The sequence below is a fragment of the Polypterus senegalus genome, chromosome 1 (assembly GCF_016835505.1).
Source record: "Polypterus senegalus isolate Bchr_013 chromosome 1, ASM1683550v1, whole genome shotgun sequence".
In the NCBI taxonomy this organism is placed as follows: domain Eukaryota; kingdom Metazoa; phylum Chordata; class Cladistia; order Polypteriformes; family Polypteridae; genus Polypterus; species Polypterus senegalus.
The window spans coordinates 247065040-247084402 of NC_053154.1; the positions used below are offsets into that span (position 1 = coordinate 247065040).

Consider the following 19363-nt stretch of genomic DNA (forward strand, 5'->3'; position numbering starts at 1 on the left):
GTTTTGTCCAAGATATGGAACAGCAGACTAACTCTTTATGTGTGCATGGAATTTAGTGAGGCTGTGGGAATTTGTCAGTGCACTCTATTCATGTTTGGTGTACGTACAGGGGTTTTAAGACTGTCATAAATGCTGCAAGAGTATGCGTTTTCAGGGTAGCTGCTGCGTGCCATTTGATCCCTTTATATGTGGTGTGATACTTGTGTTTGCATTTTAACATTCAGTTACAAATATCTATAGTGCAATATATGCTAGTTATTTATTTAAAGCACTTCTGTTACTAGCCATTTGGGGCAAATAAAGTTGTACCTACCTACCTACCTACCTACCTACCAGACCCTTGTGATTTACAAGGGATATCAATGCGCAACCACAACTGTAAAAGTGTCCATTTTTATTTGTAGCCAAGTGTAAAGTTAATGGGGGATGAGAAGCTGAGGTATTGGGGACTTACTCAGCAGATGACCATGAGGCTCAGTAATTTCAGGGATACTGTGAGGTTTTACCAGACAGTCAAATCATATTTTGGAGGACATTCTTTATGAGCATGTTTTTCATATCTGTGTTCCCACCCAAGAGCACAGGCACAGCCTATTGGGCGAAAAAATGAGTTTGAAGGTACAAATGAGGTAATCTTTGTGGACCGGGAAAAATATACTGCTCAAAAAAATGAAAAGAGCATTTTTTAATCAGAGTATAGCATCAGGTCAATGAAACTTCTGGGATATTGATCTGGTCAGTTAAGTGGCAGACGGGATAATCAGTTTCACCTCCTTTGGTATTAATGAAATTAACAACAGGTACACTAGAGGGGCAACAATGAGACAACCCCCAAAACAGGAATGGTTTAACAGGTGGAGACCACTGACATTTTTCCCTCCTTATCTTTTCTGACTATTTTTTTCACTAGTTTTGCATTTGGCTACGGTCATTGTCACTACTGGTAGCATGAGGCGACACCTGGACCCTACAGAGGTTGCACAGGTAGTCCAACTTCTCCTGGATGGAACATCAATAAGTGCCATTGCCAGAAGGTTTGCTGTGTCTCAGGACTGGTATCTGCTCCTTTGGGCAAGGAGGAACAGGATGAGCACTGTCAGAGCCCTACAAAATGACCTCCACCAGGCCACTGGTGTGAATGTCTCTGACCAAACAATCAGAAACAGACTTTGTGAGGGTGGCCTGAGGGCCCGACATTCTCTAGTGGTCCCTCTGCTCACTGCCCAGCACTGTGGAGCTCGATTGGCATTTGCCATAGATTACCAGAATTGGCAGGTACACCACTATCACCCTGTGCTTTTCACAGATGAGAGCAGGTTCACCCTGAGTACATGTGACAGACCTGAAGGGCCTAGAGAAGCCATGCAGAACATTATGCTGTCTGTAACATTGTTCAGCATGGGTTTTGGTGGTGGATCAGTGATGGTCTGGATAGGCTTATTGCATGGAGGGATGCACAGACCTCTACAGGCTAGAGGATGAAATCTGTGGACCCATTGTCAGACCCTATGCTGGTGCAATGGGTCCTGGGTTCCTCCTGGTGCACGACAATGCCCAGCCTCAAGTGGCAATAGTATGGAGGCAGTTCCTGTAGGATGAAGGAATTGATACCATTGACTGGCCCCCACACTCGCCTGACCTAAATCCAATAGAACACTTCTGGGACATTATGTTACGGCCCATCCAACGCACCACAGACTGTCCATGAGCTCAGTGATGCCCTGGTCCAGATGTGGGAGGAGATCCCCCAGGACATCATCTGCCATGTCATTAGCAGCATGATGTTGTCAGGCATGCATACAAGCACGTGGGAGCCATACAAACTACTGAGTACGATTTTAAGTTGCTGCACATCATTTTTTCACTTTGATTTTCAGGGTGTCTTTAAATTCAGGCATCTGAAGGTTGATAATTTTCATTTCCATCAAATGATGTGGCATCCTTTTGTTCTTAATGCATTACCCAGTCCATATCAGTATAGATATCCAGCATAATTTTTTTCCCATTGAGATCAGATGTTTTTTCAAAGTGTTGCTTTAATTTTTTTGAGCAGTTTATTTTTGAGGTGCCTAGTCTTTAGAGGTTTATCCTTTGACAAGTTTGGCGGGAGGGTGCTGCATACAGCTAAATGGAAGAAGACCCAATTCTGCATTGATTATATTTTAAGAAAACAGCTGGAATGTCAGAGATAGTGTATCAATGTTTGGTGCATCTTACTAGGCATTTTGCTGTTGTGACTTTCAACACAATAAATAGATGACAAACTAAGGGGAAAAAAATAAGACAAGTATCTGGAGTTTAATTTAGGACATTTTGTAAATGAAAACAATACACCAGCCGCTGGTTTAAAACTCTACTCTAAATGAACATGACTGTAACTCTTGTATACTGCAGTGCGTGACCAGCAAACTTTTAATAATAAGGAGAAATATAAATTAAATGGATAATTAAGGGCAAATGAAACTCAGAAGCTCAGTTACACTAATCCGCTTAACAGTAGCAGTAAATGCTGATGAAAGATGGAACAAAAAGGGGAGACTACCACTGTTAATCTCCCCTGTTTCATTTCCTCAGTGTGTACTGCCATTCTGAGTGCGCTGCTATCATATTTAGCTCCCACCCACTCTGTGTTTACTTTTTCGTAGATAATGTGTCATGGTAACTGCAATGCACTCAGGGTGTTTTAGTAACCTGATCAACAGGTAAGAAGATACTGAACTTCTTACACTCTGTTTCACTCCTTTAAAATAAATTCTTTTTCAAACTGAAAAAAAAAATCAGTTATTGTATTGCATAGCTTGTGCTTTTGTTTTTAAGGAGAAAATCTGATTTTTAAATACTGGCAGCATCAGCCCTGCTAATGTTTCAAAAGGAAGGCTGCAGACGAACAAGAATATGAAATGTTTTCTGTCTTACATACAACATGGGATCAAGTGCTTCCTTTTCTCTTTGTGTGAGTTAATGATATTTTTTTTTCACTTATTTGATGAAATTTTAACTTGTCAAAGAAAAATACTTCATTGCTTCTCATCATAATCATATTGAGCTGTGTACATTTGGAGGCACTTTAATTTCTTATGGTTTATTTGGATTTGAAAGTACATGTCTAATTTTTCTACCTTGTAATCATGGGAAATTCTTTATACATATAATATCTTCAAGTTTCTTAATAGGACAATCATTTTCCTTTTATGTCCTGGTTTAGGTTGATTGGCAACTCTGTATTGGCCCAGGGTGAGTGTGAATGTGCTTCGTGAGGAGCGGTTACTTTATCCTGTGTAGGCTGCTACCCTGAGCCTCATACTGCTGGACCCGCCACCTTTACATTGACCAAGCATGTTTGATAAGAGATGGAACTAAGCAGCCATGAGTAAGAACAGCTAGCTCAGTAATTTCAGCTAGTCCAATTATTAGCTCCCACAAAGTTAACTAGGCAATCTGCTTTGGGTGTTTCAATCTGGTGTATTCTTTACAAAATAAAATATTGTTGCCATATATAAAAAAAATAAGTATACAACATCAAGACATGAGGGAGCTGAGCTGGCTCACTACTTAGGACACAGTCCTAGAGGGCCACAGTGGCAACAGGTTTTCATTCTAACCATTTTCTTAACCAGTTTTTGCTGCTGAATAAGTTAATCGGATTGCTTAAAATTCAGACCTGGGCGACACGGTGGCACAGTGGTGTGGCACTGCTGCCTCGCAATAAGGACACCTGGGTTTGTGCCTCAGGTGCTCCCTGCGTGGAGTTAGCATGTTCTCCCTGTGTCTGTGTGGGTTTCCTCCAACAGTCCAAAGATGCACAGGTGCTACATTGGCCTATGTGTGTGTGTGCTTGGGGTGTATGGATGTGTGCTTGCCCTGCGATGAACTGTTGCCCTGTCCAGCACCCCCTGTGGCCCTGTTCAGGACAAAGCAATTAGAAAATGACTGACTGACTCAGACCCTTCAAATCAGGGATGGACAGTGTTGGTCCTGGAGGGCCGCAGGGGCTGCAGGTTTTCATTCTAACCATCTCTTTCATTAGTGACCAGTTTTTACAGATCCTTAACTTTAGTTAAATGATTTGCTATCTAAGACTCAGACCCATTAAGTAAGGGCTGAGCAATGTTAGTCCTGTGGGCCTCTGTAGTTTCAGGTTTTTGTTCCAACCCAATTGCTTCATAAGAAGTCATTTATTGCTGATGAAGCGCTTATTGCTCAAGTGACATTTTTCTGCTTCATTTTATTTGTCTCGCTTGTTAAGATTTCCCACCCTTAATTACTTATTTAAGTTTGCATTCACTGTTTTTAATATATACTTATTAGCAATAAGATGAAAATGACAAAGGAGTTAGCAGGTCTCCATCTAACTTGACTAGAGTTACAGCAGTGTGTATTCATTGTGCACTTTTTGGTTTAATAAAGCACTCAGTAGGAAACAGAAGTGAAAAAGTGAAGTACTGGAAATTATTCATCCATTTTAGGCTTGAAATCATATATAGGATAATATTAGAAAGAGAAAAAATCTATGATATAAGAATGACCTGACATAGCTGGTTTAAAACACTAACACTGATATTAAACAAGATCTACTGGCAAGGACTGTTTCCTATTCACGCAACTGGGTTGGAACAAAAAACAGCAGCCACGCAGCACTCCAGGACCATGACTGAGGACCCCCGATTTACAGTATCAATTTTATTACTAATAGACTTGCCTCTCAGTAATCACTTATGCAAGTTAAGTCATGTTGGGGAGCATGCACTGGTACAGTGCATTGCCACACCCACCACTCAATGAAACAGCTCAGGATCCTAGTTGACAACCCCCAGGCAGACACGCGGTCCAGTCCCACCCTCCAGAAATGACCTTCTGTCTGGTGCAGCCAGGTATTATGTGGGTGACCCCTTGGCCGGGTCCAGTCACTTGGGTCCCCAACAATGAGGATCCTACAAGCTGGATCAATCTCGGGGAAACGCTCCACATGACCATAGTGCCGTAACTGACGCTCCCTCACGATGCAGGTAATGTGCCTCATTCAGGACTCCATGAGCAGCCACTCATTTGACACAAAGTCACACCAAAGGTACCCATAGATTTTCCAGAGAGAGACAGTACAAAAAGGAGTCCAGTCTTTGTCCAGTCTTTTAAATATTCCTTTTCACTTATTTTTCCCTAAGCATATTGAAAACCTTTTAGTTTTTTTCCCTTATTGTTTCTTTAGTTGCTCACCCCATCTGTCTTTTAAGTACGGTCATCTCATGCTTTAGGAAGTTAATCTGTTCCTGAAAACCTACTATATGGTAAAATTTTGTATAGCGAACACCTAACTACCAATCATTTTTTTTTTTTCAGTTTTATTGATTTTATTGTAATCATTCCATACAGATAGATATTTTTTTCAAAAAATAGGATTAAAAACAAATCAACCCAACCCTCACCCCTGTGAAAGAGAGCATGGCCAACGGAGTAAAACTTAAAGCTGGTCAAAATACATAAATTGATAAGTTTAATAGGCGGATAAAAAAAAAAGAAAAAGAAAAGAAGTGCGAAGAGAATTATTTCCACAGTGCTTTAAGAGCTTATTCTAAAATATTATTGATTAGATCCTGCCAGGTTTTGAAAATGTTCTGCACAGATCCTCTAACTGAGAATTTAATTTTTTCCAATATCAAATAGTATAAAACATCAGTTACCCACTGACTTAAAAGAGGAGAGTTAGGATTCTTCCAGTTTAGCAAAATAAGTCTGTGTGCCAATAGTGTAGTGAAGGCAATCACAGTTTGTTTGTCCTTCTCCACTTTAAGCCGATCTGGAAGAACACCAAACACAGCTGTTAATGGGTTAGGAGGGATTGTGACATCAAGGCTGTCTGAAAGACACTTAAAAATATTTTGTCCAGAATGGTGTTAAATTAGGTGCAGCCCCAAAACACATGACCCAGTGAGGCTGGGACTTGATTGCAGCATTCGCAGGTTGGATCTTGCCCTGGCAACATTTTGGACAGTTTTAAGCAAGGCGGATGTACTTGATATACTGTATAATTTTGAGTTGAATAATTGTATGCTTTGCGAATATGGCGCTTGAGTAAATTCTCTGCATTGCTACCTTCCACTCCTTTTCTGATATGTTGAGTGAGATATCTTTTTCCCATTGTCCTCTTGGATCTTTGAAAGGGAGGGACTGTAAAATAATTTTATATATTGCAGAAATGCTGTCTGAGTCCTCCAAACTGAGCAATATTTTTCCAGCATAGAGGAAGGTGCGAGATGAGGGAAATCGGGCAGGTTCTGTTTGACAAAGTTTCTAATTTGAAGATAGTGAAAGAAATGTGTTGCTGGAAAGTTAAATTTGGAATGTAATTGTTCATAGGATGCAAAGATGTTGTCTATATAAAGATCTCTAAGCAATTTAATCCCAAATGTTTTCCAGATATTAAAAACTGCATATGTTTGAGGGTTGAAAAGGTGGTTCTCATGCAGAGGTGCCACAGATAAAAGATTCTCCATCTTAAAATGCTTTCTACATTGGTTCCATATTCTGAGTGAGTGAAGCACAATTGGGTTATTAGTATATTGGCGATAACCTGCATTTATTGGGGCACAAAGCAGGGAATATAAAGAAGTACTGCAGGATTTTATTTATTTATTTGTTTTTTGTCCAGGTTTTTGTAACTTGTATGTTTGCTGCCCAGTAACAAAACTGAAAGTTAGGTAGAGCCATGCCACCTTCTGCCTTAGGTCTTTGTAGGGTCGCTCTTTGGATACATGGATGTTTTGAGTTCCAAATAAATGAGGTTATTGTTGAATCTAATTGCTTAAAAAATGATTTATTGATGTATATTGGAATGTTTTGAAATAAAAAGAGAAGCTTAGGAAGGATATTCATCTTAACAACGTTAATTCTTCCAGCTAGAGTGAGATGAAGGGTTGACCATCTATGCAAGTCTTGCTTCAATTTTTCCATACAGACCGGAAAATTTTGTTGATAAAGAGCTTTATATTTACTTGTGATATTTACCCCTAGGTATTTAAACTGCTCTGCAATGATAAAAGGGAAGGTGTCCAATCTAATATTGTATGCTTGAGAATTCACTGGAAAGAGCACACTTTTATTCAAATTAATTCTGAGACCAGAGATCTTTTGAAATTCTGTAAGTGCTGTTAAGACTGCAGGCACAGTATTTTGTGGGTCTGATATATACAGTACCATATCATCTGCATATAGAGAAATTTTCTGTTCAAGTCCTTCTCTGATAATCCCTTTATCTGATAAGCATTTCGACAGTGAACTGCCAGTGGTTCAATGGTGATTGCAAATAGCAGTGGTGACAAGGGGCATCCTTGTCTGGTACCACGTTCTAGTTTAAAGTAGTCTGAACAAATGTTAATACAAACTGAAGCTTCTGGATTGGTATACAGTAGTTTGATCCATGCACAAATATTCAGGCCAAACCCAAATTTCTCTAATGTAGTAAAAAGGTAGTTCCATTTAATCATGTCAAATTCTTTTTCTGCATCCAACGATAATAATATCTCTGGGGTGTTTGACTTTGCTAGTGAATATATTTCATTAAACAGGCGTCAGAGATTGGAAGCTAAGCGTCGTCCTTTAATAAATCCAGTTTGATCTTGTGATATTACCGAAGGCAGCACTTTCTCCATCCTTCTAGCTAGACTTTGAGAGTATCTTAACATCATTATTCAGAAGTGAAATTGGTCTATATGATGCACATTGTAATAAGTCCTTATTTTTTTTAGGAAAGGCGGTGATTAATGCTTGGTGAAAAGTTTGGGGACAGAATTTGATTGTCCCTAGCTTCTGTAAATGTTGCTAATAAGAGGGGAGCTAGCTGAGTGGAGAATTTCTTATAAAATTCTACAGGGTAGCCATCAGGGCCTGCTGCTTTCCCGCTTTGAAGTGACTTTATAGCATCTAGTAATTCTGACAGCGTCAAAGGTTTATCCAGAACCTCTGCACTTAAAGTATCTATTTGTGGTATCTGTAATGTATCCAGAAATGCATTAGATTGTGTTTGTCTTCTTTGAACTCAGTAGAATATAAGGATTTATAGGAGTCTCTGAATGTGTGCATCATATTCATATGGTCAATGATTTTATCTGCGTTTGTGTTGGCGATTGCTGGGATTGCATTGCGAACTTCTTGCTTGTGGATTTGTTGAGCTAAGAGCTTATTAGCTTTTACTCCATACTCATAGTACTGATGTCTTGATTTAAAAATGAGTTGTTCAGTTTCTTTGGTTGTTAAGAGGTTGAGTTCTGAACGCAGAGCCTGCCTTTTTCTATGAAGAGCGTCAATTGGACACCTGGTATGCTCTTCATCTATTCTAGTAATTTCGCTGGTTAGCTCTGATACCTTATTGGTTTCTAAATTATTTCTGTGGGAAAGATATTAAATAATCTGTCCTCTTAAGAAAGCCTTTAGAGTTTCCCAGAGTATTCCTGCAGAGAACTCTGAGGATGTATCTGTCTCTAGGAAGAAACTGATTTGTTTGGATATAAATTCTGTACAGTTCTGATCTGCTAATAGAAATGGGTTAAGACACCATCTGCAAGATGAGTGTGTGGGGAATAATGATTTTAGCTCCAAGATCAAAGGGGCATGGTTGAAAATAACAATAGAGTCGTACTTGCAAGATTTAATCACAGGCAAGAAATTATTACCTATAAAGAAATAATCAATTCTTGAGTAACAATGATGCACTGGTGAGTAGAAGGAATACGTTCTTGAGTTTGGGTTTAGAAATCTCCAGGGTCTGATAGGTTGTGGTCAGTTAAAACTGTGTAATTGTCTTTGCAGTGTTAGATGTCATCCCCGTGACAGGAGTCCTATCTAAGAGTGGATTTAAAACACAATTAAAGTCCCCAGCCATCATAATTTTATGAGTGTTCACATTGGGAATGGATGTAAATACATTTTGCATGAATTCCCTATCATCGACATTGGGTGCATAAACATTTATCAAAATCACTTTACAGTTAAATAAATTGCCCATGACAATCATATATCTCCCTTCAGGATCAGATACTACATCTGATACCACAAATGAGACCGTTCTCTGTATGAGAATTCCCACATCTCTAGTTTTCTTTGTAAAGCTGGAATGGAACATTTGGCCAGTCCAGTCTTTTTGCAGCTGGAACTGATTCTTGCTTAGTAAGTGGGTCTCCTGTAAAAATACTTTCTTAGCATTTAAACCTGTTAGGTGAGAGAATACTTTCTTTCTCTTTAATTTGTGATTCAGGCCTTTAACATTCCAGCTAACAAAGTTAACTGTCCCATCGTGGAGACATTGATTCTGAATTTTTGATGTCATTTTGTAGTCTTAACTGGAAGTGAGACAGCTTTAACCTTAATTTCCAATTTTCCCATGAGTTATTGCCGTGCAGCTTATTGTTATGTTGGTAGTTATCATTATAAGCATTAAAATAATAGATTAGATATAGCTTGCTCTTTTTCTCTCCCCCCTAAAACCTCCCCACCCCCCCATTTTGCCTCCCCACGTGAGGCTGGACTCCACTTCACAAAGTCCCGGTCTTCTGACATACCTAGAGACAGAGCACATCCAAAACAAAACAAGCCCCCCAGCAGCAGCATTTTGGGATTAAAAAGTAGAGATATCTATTGCCGATAAAGTCTAAATACTATGAGCATAAAATATAATCATTAACAGACTATAAGCATAAAATATAATCATCAACAGTCTTGAAATATTAAGACAGTAAACCCAGGGAGTGGTGTTAAAAAGTCGCCCTGGATAAGCATAGTAAACCCTAATGCAATAATAACAAAAACAATAAACCAAGGGTATGATGTTAAACAGTCTCCTTTAGAATAGTTAAAAACACTTTCATTTCTTCCACACATTTGCCTACAGTTATAATTAAAAGATAAACCTAAACAAAAAGTGTCCGAGAAGAGAAAAGGATGTATAATTATGGTACCCATATCATTGCAGGCAAATCAGACAGTAGGTAATATCTTCTTGCCATACCATGATGGGATGCGACTCACTTTTGTATTTCAAAAAAGCGTCAGGATCAGCTTTTTTAATTCCTTTTCTGCTTCATCCGTGGAAGAGAAGATGTGATATTTGTCTTGAATTTCCACTCTCGGTTTGGCAGGATACAAGAGACTGTATCTAATATTGGCTTTCCATAACCGCTATTTAATGTTGTAAAAAGCTGCATGTTTAGCAGCTGTTGAGGGTGAGAAATCAGGGAAAATACGAATGTGGTTATTTTCAAATAAAATCACTTGTTTGTGTCTGGGAAGTGCCATTACACCAAGCTTAAATTGTAATCTCTCGAAGCGGACAATTAAAGACCTAGATTTAAAGGAATTTGATCCACTTATGCGATAAACTTCCGCTATCTTGGTATCTGATTTAAAGTCCCCTCCAATTATTTTTGAGAATAGTTCAGCTTTCACTGGGTTTGGACTTTCATGATTCTCAGGTAGACCTTCGATTCTAAAATTATTCCTTCTGCTTCCATCTTTCAGAGCCGCAAGTCTGTCTCCAAGTTTTTTGCATTCGGAATTCGCAGCTGCAACTTTTCCATCGGCATTAGATGCCAAATGTTCCTCTGTTTCAAATCGAGCCGTGAATGTCTTTTTAACGTCTTCCAGCTGATCAGCAAGTTCTCTCAGTTTAGATGCATTTTCCTGTATGTGTTCCTCAATTTTTCTCAGCATATCTTTATAGACTGCATCAAAACGATTATATATACGTTTTCCCAAGTCTTTATTTTCCCGACACATCTCTTGCAGCTCCAGCCGAAGCTTCTTATTTGTCTCCTTGTTTGTCTTGAGCAAGCCATTCATTTCTTTCTTCATATTTTTCTGAATGTCTTTCTTGAGCTCATTTTTGGCCGTGGCCATGTCCATGTCCATGGCCAATGTTGCGATCATTTCCTTCAGTTTGGACAAATCGTTTCGGCTTTCGTGCTCCGCGGGTGAAGTGGCAAACCCCGCTACAGCCGATGCTTCCGGCTCGCGAGGATTAGATGAATGCACAGACTGCAAGGCCATCTCTAGTTTCAAGTGATCTTCTGGAATAGGCGAGATATTGTGACCTGCATCACTTGCACCTTCGCTCCCATTTTCATTCTCGACTGGTTCCTGGGAGGTCTGTGCTTTCGCCTGCCTGTTCCAGGTCAGTCTCTGAAAGGCCATACCTTATACTGATGCCTGATGCTTGTCTAGACTTGGGTGTAGCTTTAAGTTTCTTTTCCATTTCTTTCTGACTGCCTTTCGTGTTATTTATATTTATATACTGTAGTACAAACTCATTTGGTTTGGTTAATACAGTATACGCTTCAGACGTCTATCTCCCGTAATGAACGAGACCAACTCCATGCTCTGGGTTCCCTTCATCCCGAATAAATCTTTTGCCTTTTATTAACTACCAATAATTTAAATGGAAAACATTTTTAAGTATTCCAAGAGCCCAGAAATGATCCCCGTATTTGTTCAAATAACACCACAATACAAGAAAATTGAATTTCATAACATTAGTCCTCAAAACAAGCACTAATAAATCATTACCATTTATTCAGTATAATCATTTCAAGATCCAGATTCAAGGTAATAACCTTTCAGTCTTTCTTGGGCAGTTCCAACTATTTCACAATCTTTTTTGGAGCTGTGATGCTTCAGATAATGTCAGGAGACCAATATCCATGAATGTGCACCTTGCTGCAGCCTGCAGATCTAGCTTTGCCTTGCTTGACAGACCGTGAGAACAATCTGTGAATGCTGGTAGAATGACCAGCACTGTAATTATGCGTCATTGTATCTAGCGAAACTGCAGCCATCCATTCACACTCGAGGTGGACTTGCAATAACTGTGAAGATGCTAGAATGTTAACACTAGCAGTGCTCATTTGAAACGTTTTCCAGATGTGGTCTTTACAGCCGTGAAAATTCACTTTATTTATGGCTTTTAAAATGAACAAAGTGTATTAAAAGAATTTCTTCATATACGTACATTTTCGTAAAGAAGTTATATTGTAATTCAGGGAATACTTGAGCATTGACAACACTTCGCTGTCTCTAACTATCCTGAAGATGACTTTGTTGCTTCAAACACAAATTTACAGTACCAGTTGTCAGCACCTAAAAGAATAAGACAGTCTTCATAGGTTTTCGGTTGCTTTTGGCAGAGTTTGTAAATATCAGGGTCTGGCTTGCGTCATTTTCATTCACTTAACTCTCACGTCGCAATATGTTATTTCCAATTTATACTTCAGACTATAGGAGTTCTCCCAGTCAATTAGCCAAAACTAGCAGGTGTATTAAGAAATGTGCTAGTCTTCTACAACCTATTCTGTTTCTATATCCTAACTACAAGGTCACGGGGGTCTGTTGGAGCCAATCTCTGCCAACACAGGGTGGAAAGCAGGAAACAACCCCATGCAGGGCGCCAGCCCACTGCAGTACAAACATACATATTGCAGGATATTGTCCTTACAAAAATCCCAAACTTAAATTAATTTTAACTTGAAAAAGTATTTATGTAAAACATATACTTTAATGACTGAGACACATCAGTGTGCCTGTTCTGCACTCCCTCTCACAAAGTTTAATTGGAGGCCGCCTCTCCATCGCTCCAACACACCGCTGCCACCACTCTGATCAGCTCCTTCAATGAAGTTCCAATGATCTTTCTTATGTCCCATCTCTTGTCTTCATATTCATGCTGCCATCTTCACTGCACACCACTCACATGGGGTTAGAGGCCTTCACTTTCCTCAACTCTGTGACCCACAGGACACTCATACCATTTGCCTTTGAATTTAAGCACAGAAGCAGGACTGGTAAGTAAGTGCTGCTGTGTAATTCTTGATCATCTCACTCACACTCACATACACAGGCACACGCACCTCTGCACAGCTTCTCGAAGGTGGCTCCACCATTTCTGACAGTGTCTATTTCTCTTTCTTGCTCTTGCTTTCCAGTTCCTTATGCCCTCACACCAGAATTTTCTTTCCAAAAATGACAATAACAATGATAAACAGGTACTGGTATAGAGCAGGGCTAAAGATAACAGTACAGTATAAGAAACTGTTAATGATGTCAGACGGATTATAAGCTCGAACATTAGTAAAATCCATAGCACTGTTTAACGTTGTGCACTTTTCTACATTTAGTTAAAAACAGGATATTGTGGCATGGTAATATTATGAAAAATGTAGAAAAACACTTAAATATATCAATGGTGGAGTAATGTAAAAATACTGTTGATATCAGCAAGATTATTAACTATAATATTGTGAAAGTGTACAGTGCAAATTAAGATTTTAATAAACAACAAATGAGGAGGAGGAGGTTGGGAGTATGCACTGATACAGCACATTGCCGCACCCACCACACGATGGACCACCTCTGGATCCCAAACTAGGACCCGAGTGCAGTCGTGTAACAGGTGACACCACAGCAACACACTGAACAGTGTGAGGTTTTTTATGGTGGCTGGAATGCCAGTCCTGCCATAAACCCCGAATTTTCCCTCTAATTTCGAGGACCTGCTTGCATGGCTGGATACAATACAATACAATACAATACAGTTTATTTTTGTATAGCCCAAAATCACGCAGGAAGTGCCACAATGGGCTTTAACAGGCCCTGCCTCTTGACAGCCCCCAGCCTTGACTCTCTGAGAAGACAAGGAAAAACTCCCAAAAAAAACCTTGTAGGGAAAAATGGAAGAAACCTTGGGAAAGGCAGTTCAAAGAGAGACCCCTTTCCAGGTAGGCTGGGCGTGCAGTGGGTGTCAAAAGAAGGGGGTCAATACAATACAATACACAGAACAAATCCTTAATACAGCATAATAATAAAAATTTTAGAAGTACGGAGCAGAATTTAACAGTAGATGATGGATGCAAGTTAACGTCAGAACCTGGACAAAGCAACTGCAGGTTAAGGGCGTTGCTCAAAGACAAATAAGGATGTTACAAAATGGGACTGTTAGCGTTAATAATAGTTACTATTTTCCTAATGTGAAATTGAAAATCTGATATAAAACAGTTTGTTTGGTGTCACTGTTATGGCTAAGGCCTGACTACAGTAGTATTTTTCAACTAAGACACAGAGAAAAGAGCAATATAGTTCTATTTGAATTATATCAATATACAGTAGTATTAGAAAAGCCTGTCATAACTGTTACAGTGTCAACACAGAAAAAATAAGCTGTATAATTCATCCAGGGGTCTGCTGGAGCCAATCCTAACCAACACAGGGCGCAAGGCAGGAAACAAACCCCGGGCAGGGCGCCAGCCCACCGCAGAAGCTGTATAATGTTACCTATAATATTAGCATGGTATAATGATAATACAGTCTATAGAACTGTTAGTATTTCACCACCCATGAACTATAAAATGATAATATTGTTAATAATATCACCCATACTTTATATTTAATATTAATATAGTGTCAATAGAGACTATGGTACTAAATGAAACAGCTGACTTTCTAACCAAAACTCCTTTAGCTTTTTACCACAAAACCAATTCCTATAGCGTGTCTCTTCTTCAAGAAGGGGCCTGAACTGCCTTGAACGCTTGCAAACTGTAATCTACTCAGTTAGCCCATAAAAGGTGTCATTTGGCTTCACTTCTCAATGCATCCATAAATGGCTAACACAGTCCATCACTCTACTACCACAGCACATCTCAGTATGGTTCTTCATGTTTCATTTAGTCAGTCTGTAAAATAGGTTCAAGGTCCCGGCAGTTTCTTCAGGTGTATCATTTTCACTTTAACTGAATACACAGACTTTTTCTCAGTTTATACAGTTGCTGCTTACTGCCAGTGTAAGATGTTTTTCGCCTGCAATTGCAACTCTAAAATGTGAAAAAACAGTGTGTGAGAACACAGAAGTGTCCTGTTCTTGGATACAGCAAAGTCCATTTTCTTTCTCCTGATATTTCAGAAATGTATTGAAAGCTCTTGGTATAATGAGACTGAGTCTCTAAGGATCATTGCAAGTATAAAGGAATACGTCCAGAAGATAACGACATGAGACGAGATTCGCAACAATTGTCAGTTTTCAGCCAGCATTTCTCTCCTGGCTTGGGTTCAAAGTCATGTTTCTTGTCTCTTTTGGCCATTTTTCTGCCATTTATTTATGTTAAGGTTTCTTTTGTTCATTATGTGTATTATTCTTTGTTTTTGTTTGTAATTAGAAAATGCCTTGGTTGTGTCCCATGTGTTTTGTGGATGGTCCCCCAAGAGATGGGACCACCTATTAATCATTGCCAGGATCTGCCCTTCACCCTGTAAACTGTAGGGTCTTCCAGAGTTCCTGGTGTTTCATTTCAAATGTGTTTACTTGTGTTTTCTGTGCCTTTTGCTTTTTGTGATTTTTTGAACCTATGCTCTGTTTCGAACTTCACATTGGGATTCTGTAGTGGGACGGTGTTTGTTGTGGATTGCCTTGCCTTCTCAGGCAATTCCTTTTGTGATCATTTGTACTACAGAGCCTTTTGTTTAAATAAACCTTTATTTTATAAGGTCATTCCAGGCCCCTTTTGTATCTAGTCAGGGTTTAGATGGTAATTTTGTGCTTTTGGGACTCCTGAGTCATGACAGTAAAAACTAAGCCAAGGTTAATACCGAAAGAACAAAGAAGCATGAGCAAACAAAGTACAGTGGCAACCAAAGTCAAAATGAAAGGAAAGATCAAACTAAAACACACATAGTACTTGGCCTACATGAGAAACAGCTAGCTATGCTAAAGAGTTTTGTTTGTTATCCAAGAGAGAGATACAATAGACAGAAACCACCATCATATTTATAGCATAACAGCCGGTGATGTCACAAATGCAATAATCACAGTCATGTGACAAGTTTCCTGTGTCACGTAAACAAAAGAAAGGGAAAATTAAGCTAAACGAAATACTTTCAGAACAGACACAATCTTTGCAAATAAGTTCTCAATAAAATAAAAACCCTAAAATGAATGTGTAAAGAACATGTATTATCACACTCGGGAAAGATTTACCAAGTTATTGAAGTGCACTTTCAGTTTCTAGCATTTACTTCATCAAATTTTGAAGGATTTAAATGTGGAATCTTAATATGAATTTAGTGGGATTTTCATCTTTTATTCCCTCCAGGATTCCAATAATTATGGAGTTTTTATTTTTTTTTTCTATTTTTTTGTCTATCAGGTCTGTTTTTAAAATTTCTCAGTTTATCCTGCGAAGACAGGTTAGCTTTTTTAAATACAGCCACTGCATCACTTGACCCAAACTGCCATTCCCTTCACTTTTTCAATATAATAGTCCAGTAGGAAACTAATCTTGTATATTGTACGCTATGCTCAACCATTCAGCTCTTTAATATTTTACTAATTTGTTCTTTAAACAACAGAAGCTACCCAATTATTCAATCCTTTAGTTCCACTTCTGACGCCATACTCCTGTATCTTGTATTACCTAATGTGTTATGTTCTGGTCGAGTATTGTATTCTGTCTGAGACAAGAATGGTGCTGAAATGATGAAGCATGCATGTCAGGTGTTGCTTTCACTTGTGGCGTTGACCTCTTCTGCAGTTTTGGCATAGGACTTGTGGTCTGTATACATTATCTCTCCTCTAGTTGTGCTGTTAAATCTATTGGTAATTTAGTCAGTCTTCTTTTTGGTTTTAGTTGGTCTTTTGGTGCTTGTTTAGATGGTACTATGTAGTCTGTGCTGTAGCTTTTCCAGATGTTTTTTATCCAAGAGAAACAAGATAACAATACAGTAATGGTGTTCGAAGAGAGGTTGCCTCAAGTGTCTACACCTGACTTCTGGATAAGAACATATATGTAAAATAATGACAGGAAAAAAAGGTAGCAGAAAGAAAAGAAATAGGAGTTAGTGTACAGTACAGACAGCACAACTTTAGACAAGAGCTATCCTGTTCATCAATATGCTTGATTTGCCTGAAGAAGCAGCACAAAATTGTAATTACTTTTAGCTTCAATAACTGCAACCAACCATTTCTTTTGTAATTGTCAATCTTTCTCTCACATTTGATTTATTTCTCAGTGGTAAATCACTTCAAGTTCAGTTTGTAAGAGACCTCCAGCATGAGCCACAATATTTCTGCAATGTTCTGGACTGCAGTTGAAAAAGGCCATTCCAAAAAGATATTTTTTTATTCTACAACCATCAGACTGTATAGTTCTTTATATATATTAGTCATTGTGTTGTTACAGGACTCAACTATGCCTCAGCTTTACCTGATGAACTGGAGGTTTGACATCTTTCTGCAGAATATGTAGGCCACATAAGAGCGGCAGGGTGGTGCAGTGGTAGCGCTGCTGCCTCACAGTAAGGAGACCAGGATTCATGCCCGGGGTCCTCCTTGTGTGGAGTATGAATGCTCTTTCCATGTCCGTATGGGTTTCCTTCCAGGTGCTCTGGTTTCCTCCCACAGTCCCAAGACATGCAAGTTAGGTGGATTGGCGATTCTAAATTGTCCCGAGTGTGTGATGAGACTGGCATGCTGTCCAGGGTGTGCCCCTGCCTTGTGTCCTTTGCTTGCAGGGATAGGCTCCAGCAGACCTGTTCAGGACTATGCAAGTTAGAAAATGGCTGACTGACTAGACCACATATATTTCAGCATACAAATTTCTTTTTGAGTTTCCTCTCATACCCACAAAGACATGCAGGTGACGTTAGTTGGTGATTCCAAGTTGGTTCTGCATGACTGTAGGTGTGTGTGTGTGTGTGTGGTGTATGTGTGTGTGTGTGTGATAGATTTGCTTCCTGTCAAATTTGTTTCCTGACTTGTGCCTGGTGCTGCCATGACAGGTTCTGGCCTACCTATGACCCCGAATTGAATTGTATTAGGGTTTAGGGTTTAAGAATGTTATTCAATGTCATTAACCTCAAGTGCTGCTGTAATCTTTTTTTTGCTGGTTCCTCTATAATTTATAATGAAGCAACAGAGAAACAGTAAAAAGTATGAACCACTTGTTGAAATGCCAAATACAGCACACCTATCTGTACTTGATCTTTTCCAAATCCCAATCACCCTCTGGTGGTTCTCTAGTTTGACAGATTGTCAGAGGTGAGTTTTAACATTCACAATGACACCAAAAATAAGAAGAGAGTGGAGACCACTCAGCCCACCCAGCCTTTGCTAAAAAAAAGTAGGAACTACTAGAAAAGAACAAGCCATTCATTTCTCTAATGTTGAGATTAAAGGATTTTAGAAGACAAGACACAATAGGATACAACTGTCTGCTTCTATTTCATAGAGACTTTCATAGCAGATTAATAGAAAATTTAGCTTTGGCATTGATTTTTGTTACAGTATTTCATCTTGTACAATGGGTTTATTTTGCAACTACAGAGCAATTTGGCAGTACAGTTTTTGACATTCAAGATATAAAGTAACTGAAAGTGTATGACATGGCAGTGATAGAAATGTGTGTTTCTGTTCAGAGTATTAATAACCTGATAAGCCATACATTTTCTTAGGGTGCAGCAGTATTATGATTACAATAAAGTCTTCTTGTCTGTAAAAGCTCAAAAATATGTTTAAACAGCTGCAGTAAAATAAGTTTTAAAAGGTATTAGTTTAATTTGATGTTATTATTTCAGAAAATACTAAAATATTGTCGAGCGAGGGAGTACACTTGTCATGGAGGAAGTGTTGGGGCGCCAATCGGGTTGCCCTTTTTAATATTTAGCACAGTCCTTAACCTAAACAGGTGATCAATGCCACATTCAATAAAGTAAAAATGAAAAGCAGGTTGTCAAAAATTAAGTCTTTGTTGATCTTTTTCTGTGGTACGTCGATTTCTGATAGGAGCTCCTGTCATCAGTCTGCTCTCTCCCTTGAGTGAGATGCCCAATGCCAGGAATGTCTCTCTTTTATAGCAGAGGGATCACAGAGGACAGAGTCAGTTCCCCTCTGTGGGCGGTTTCTCAAAAGGAGATGCCACCATCAATGACCACGTCCTCTCGTGTCCTGGAGTGGTAGTGCTAACCTTAGGTAAGCCCGGAAGGCAAGTCTCAGACACACATGCGTGACAAGAGTTTTCACTCAGAAATCAGTCTGAATATAGGTGAAAACTTAAACTTAAAGCAGTTTTAAAACACAATATTCATCAAGCTTTAAAATTTTAACACTTTCATCCATCTGCTATTTAACCCCGCTCTTTCTGTGCAATTATTAGAGCAATAATAACCTAAATTGGAAGCCTAGAAACAGGAGCAAGGAGTACTGATTTGTAAGCTGATTTGTGTTTTCTGTAAATTAAAATGAATGTATGGCACCCGAGAGTGGCTATTTGTTTGTTTGCTTGTTGATGGAACATGCAAATTAGAATTTCACAATATTCTATACATGCCACTATACTAC

The 19363-nt window shown here is 39.0% G+C and overlaps 1 protein-coding gene across 3 annotated transcripts in view; it reads left to right on the top strand.

Annotated features, from left to right (window-relative positions):
* Window positions 1–2851: 2851 nt before the first annotated feature.
* fam13c (family with sequence similarity 13 member C) overlaps window positions 2852–19363 on the top strand; it is a 152851-nt gene continuing 136339 nt past the window's right edge. The window contains exon 1 of one of the 3 annotated variants that reach the window (XM_039771523.1): window positions 2852–2953. In XM_039771523.1, coding sequence (XP_039627457.1) covers window positions 2924–2953 — 30 coding nt within the window. In that variant the 5' untranslated portion in view covers window positions 2852–2923. The remainder of the gene's footprint in view (window positions 2954–19363) is intronic. The other 2 variants (XM_039771515.1, XM_039771506.1) reach the window with 2 other exon arrangements.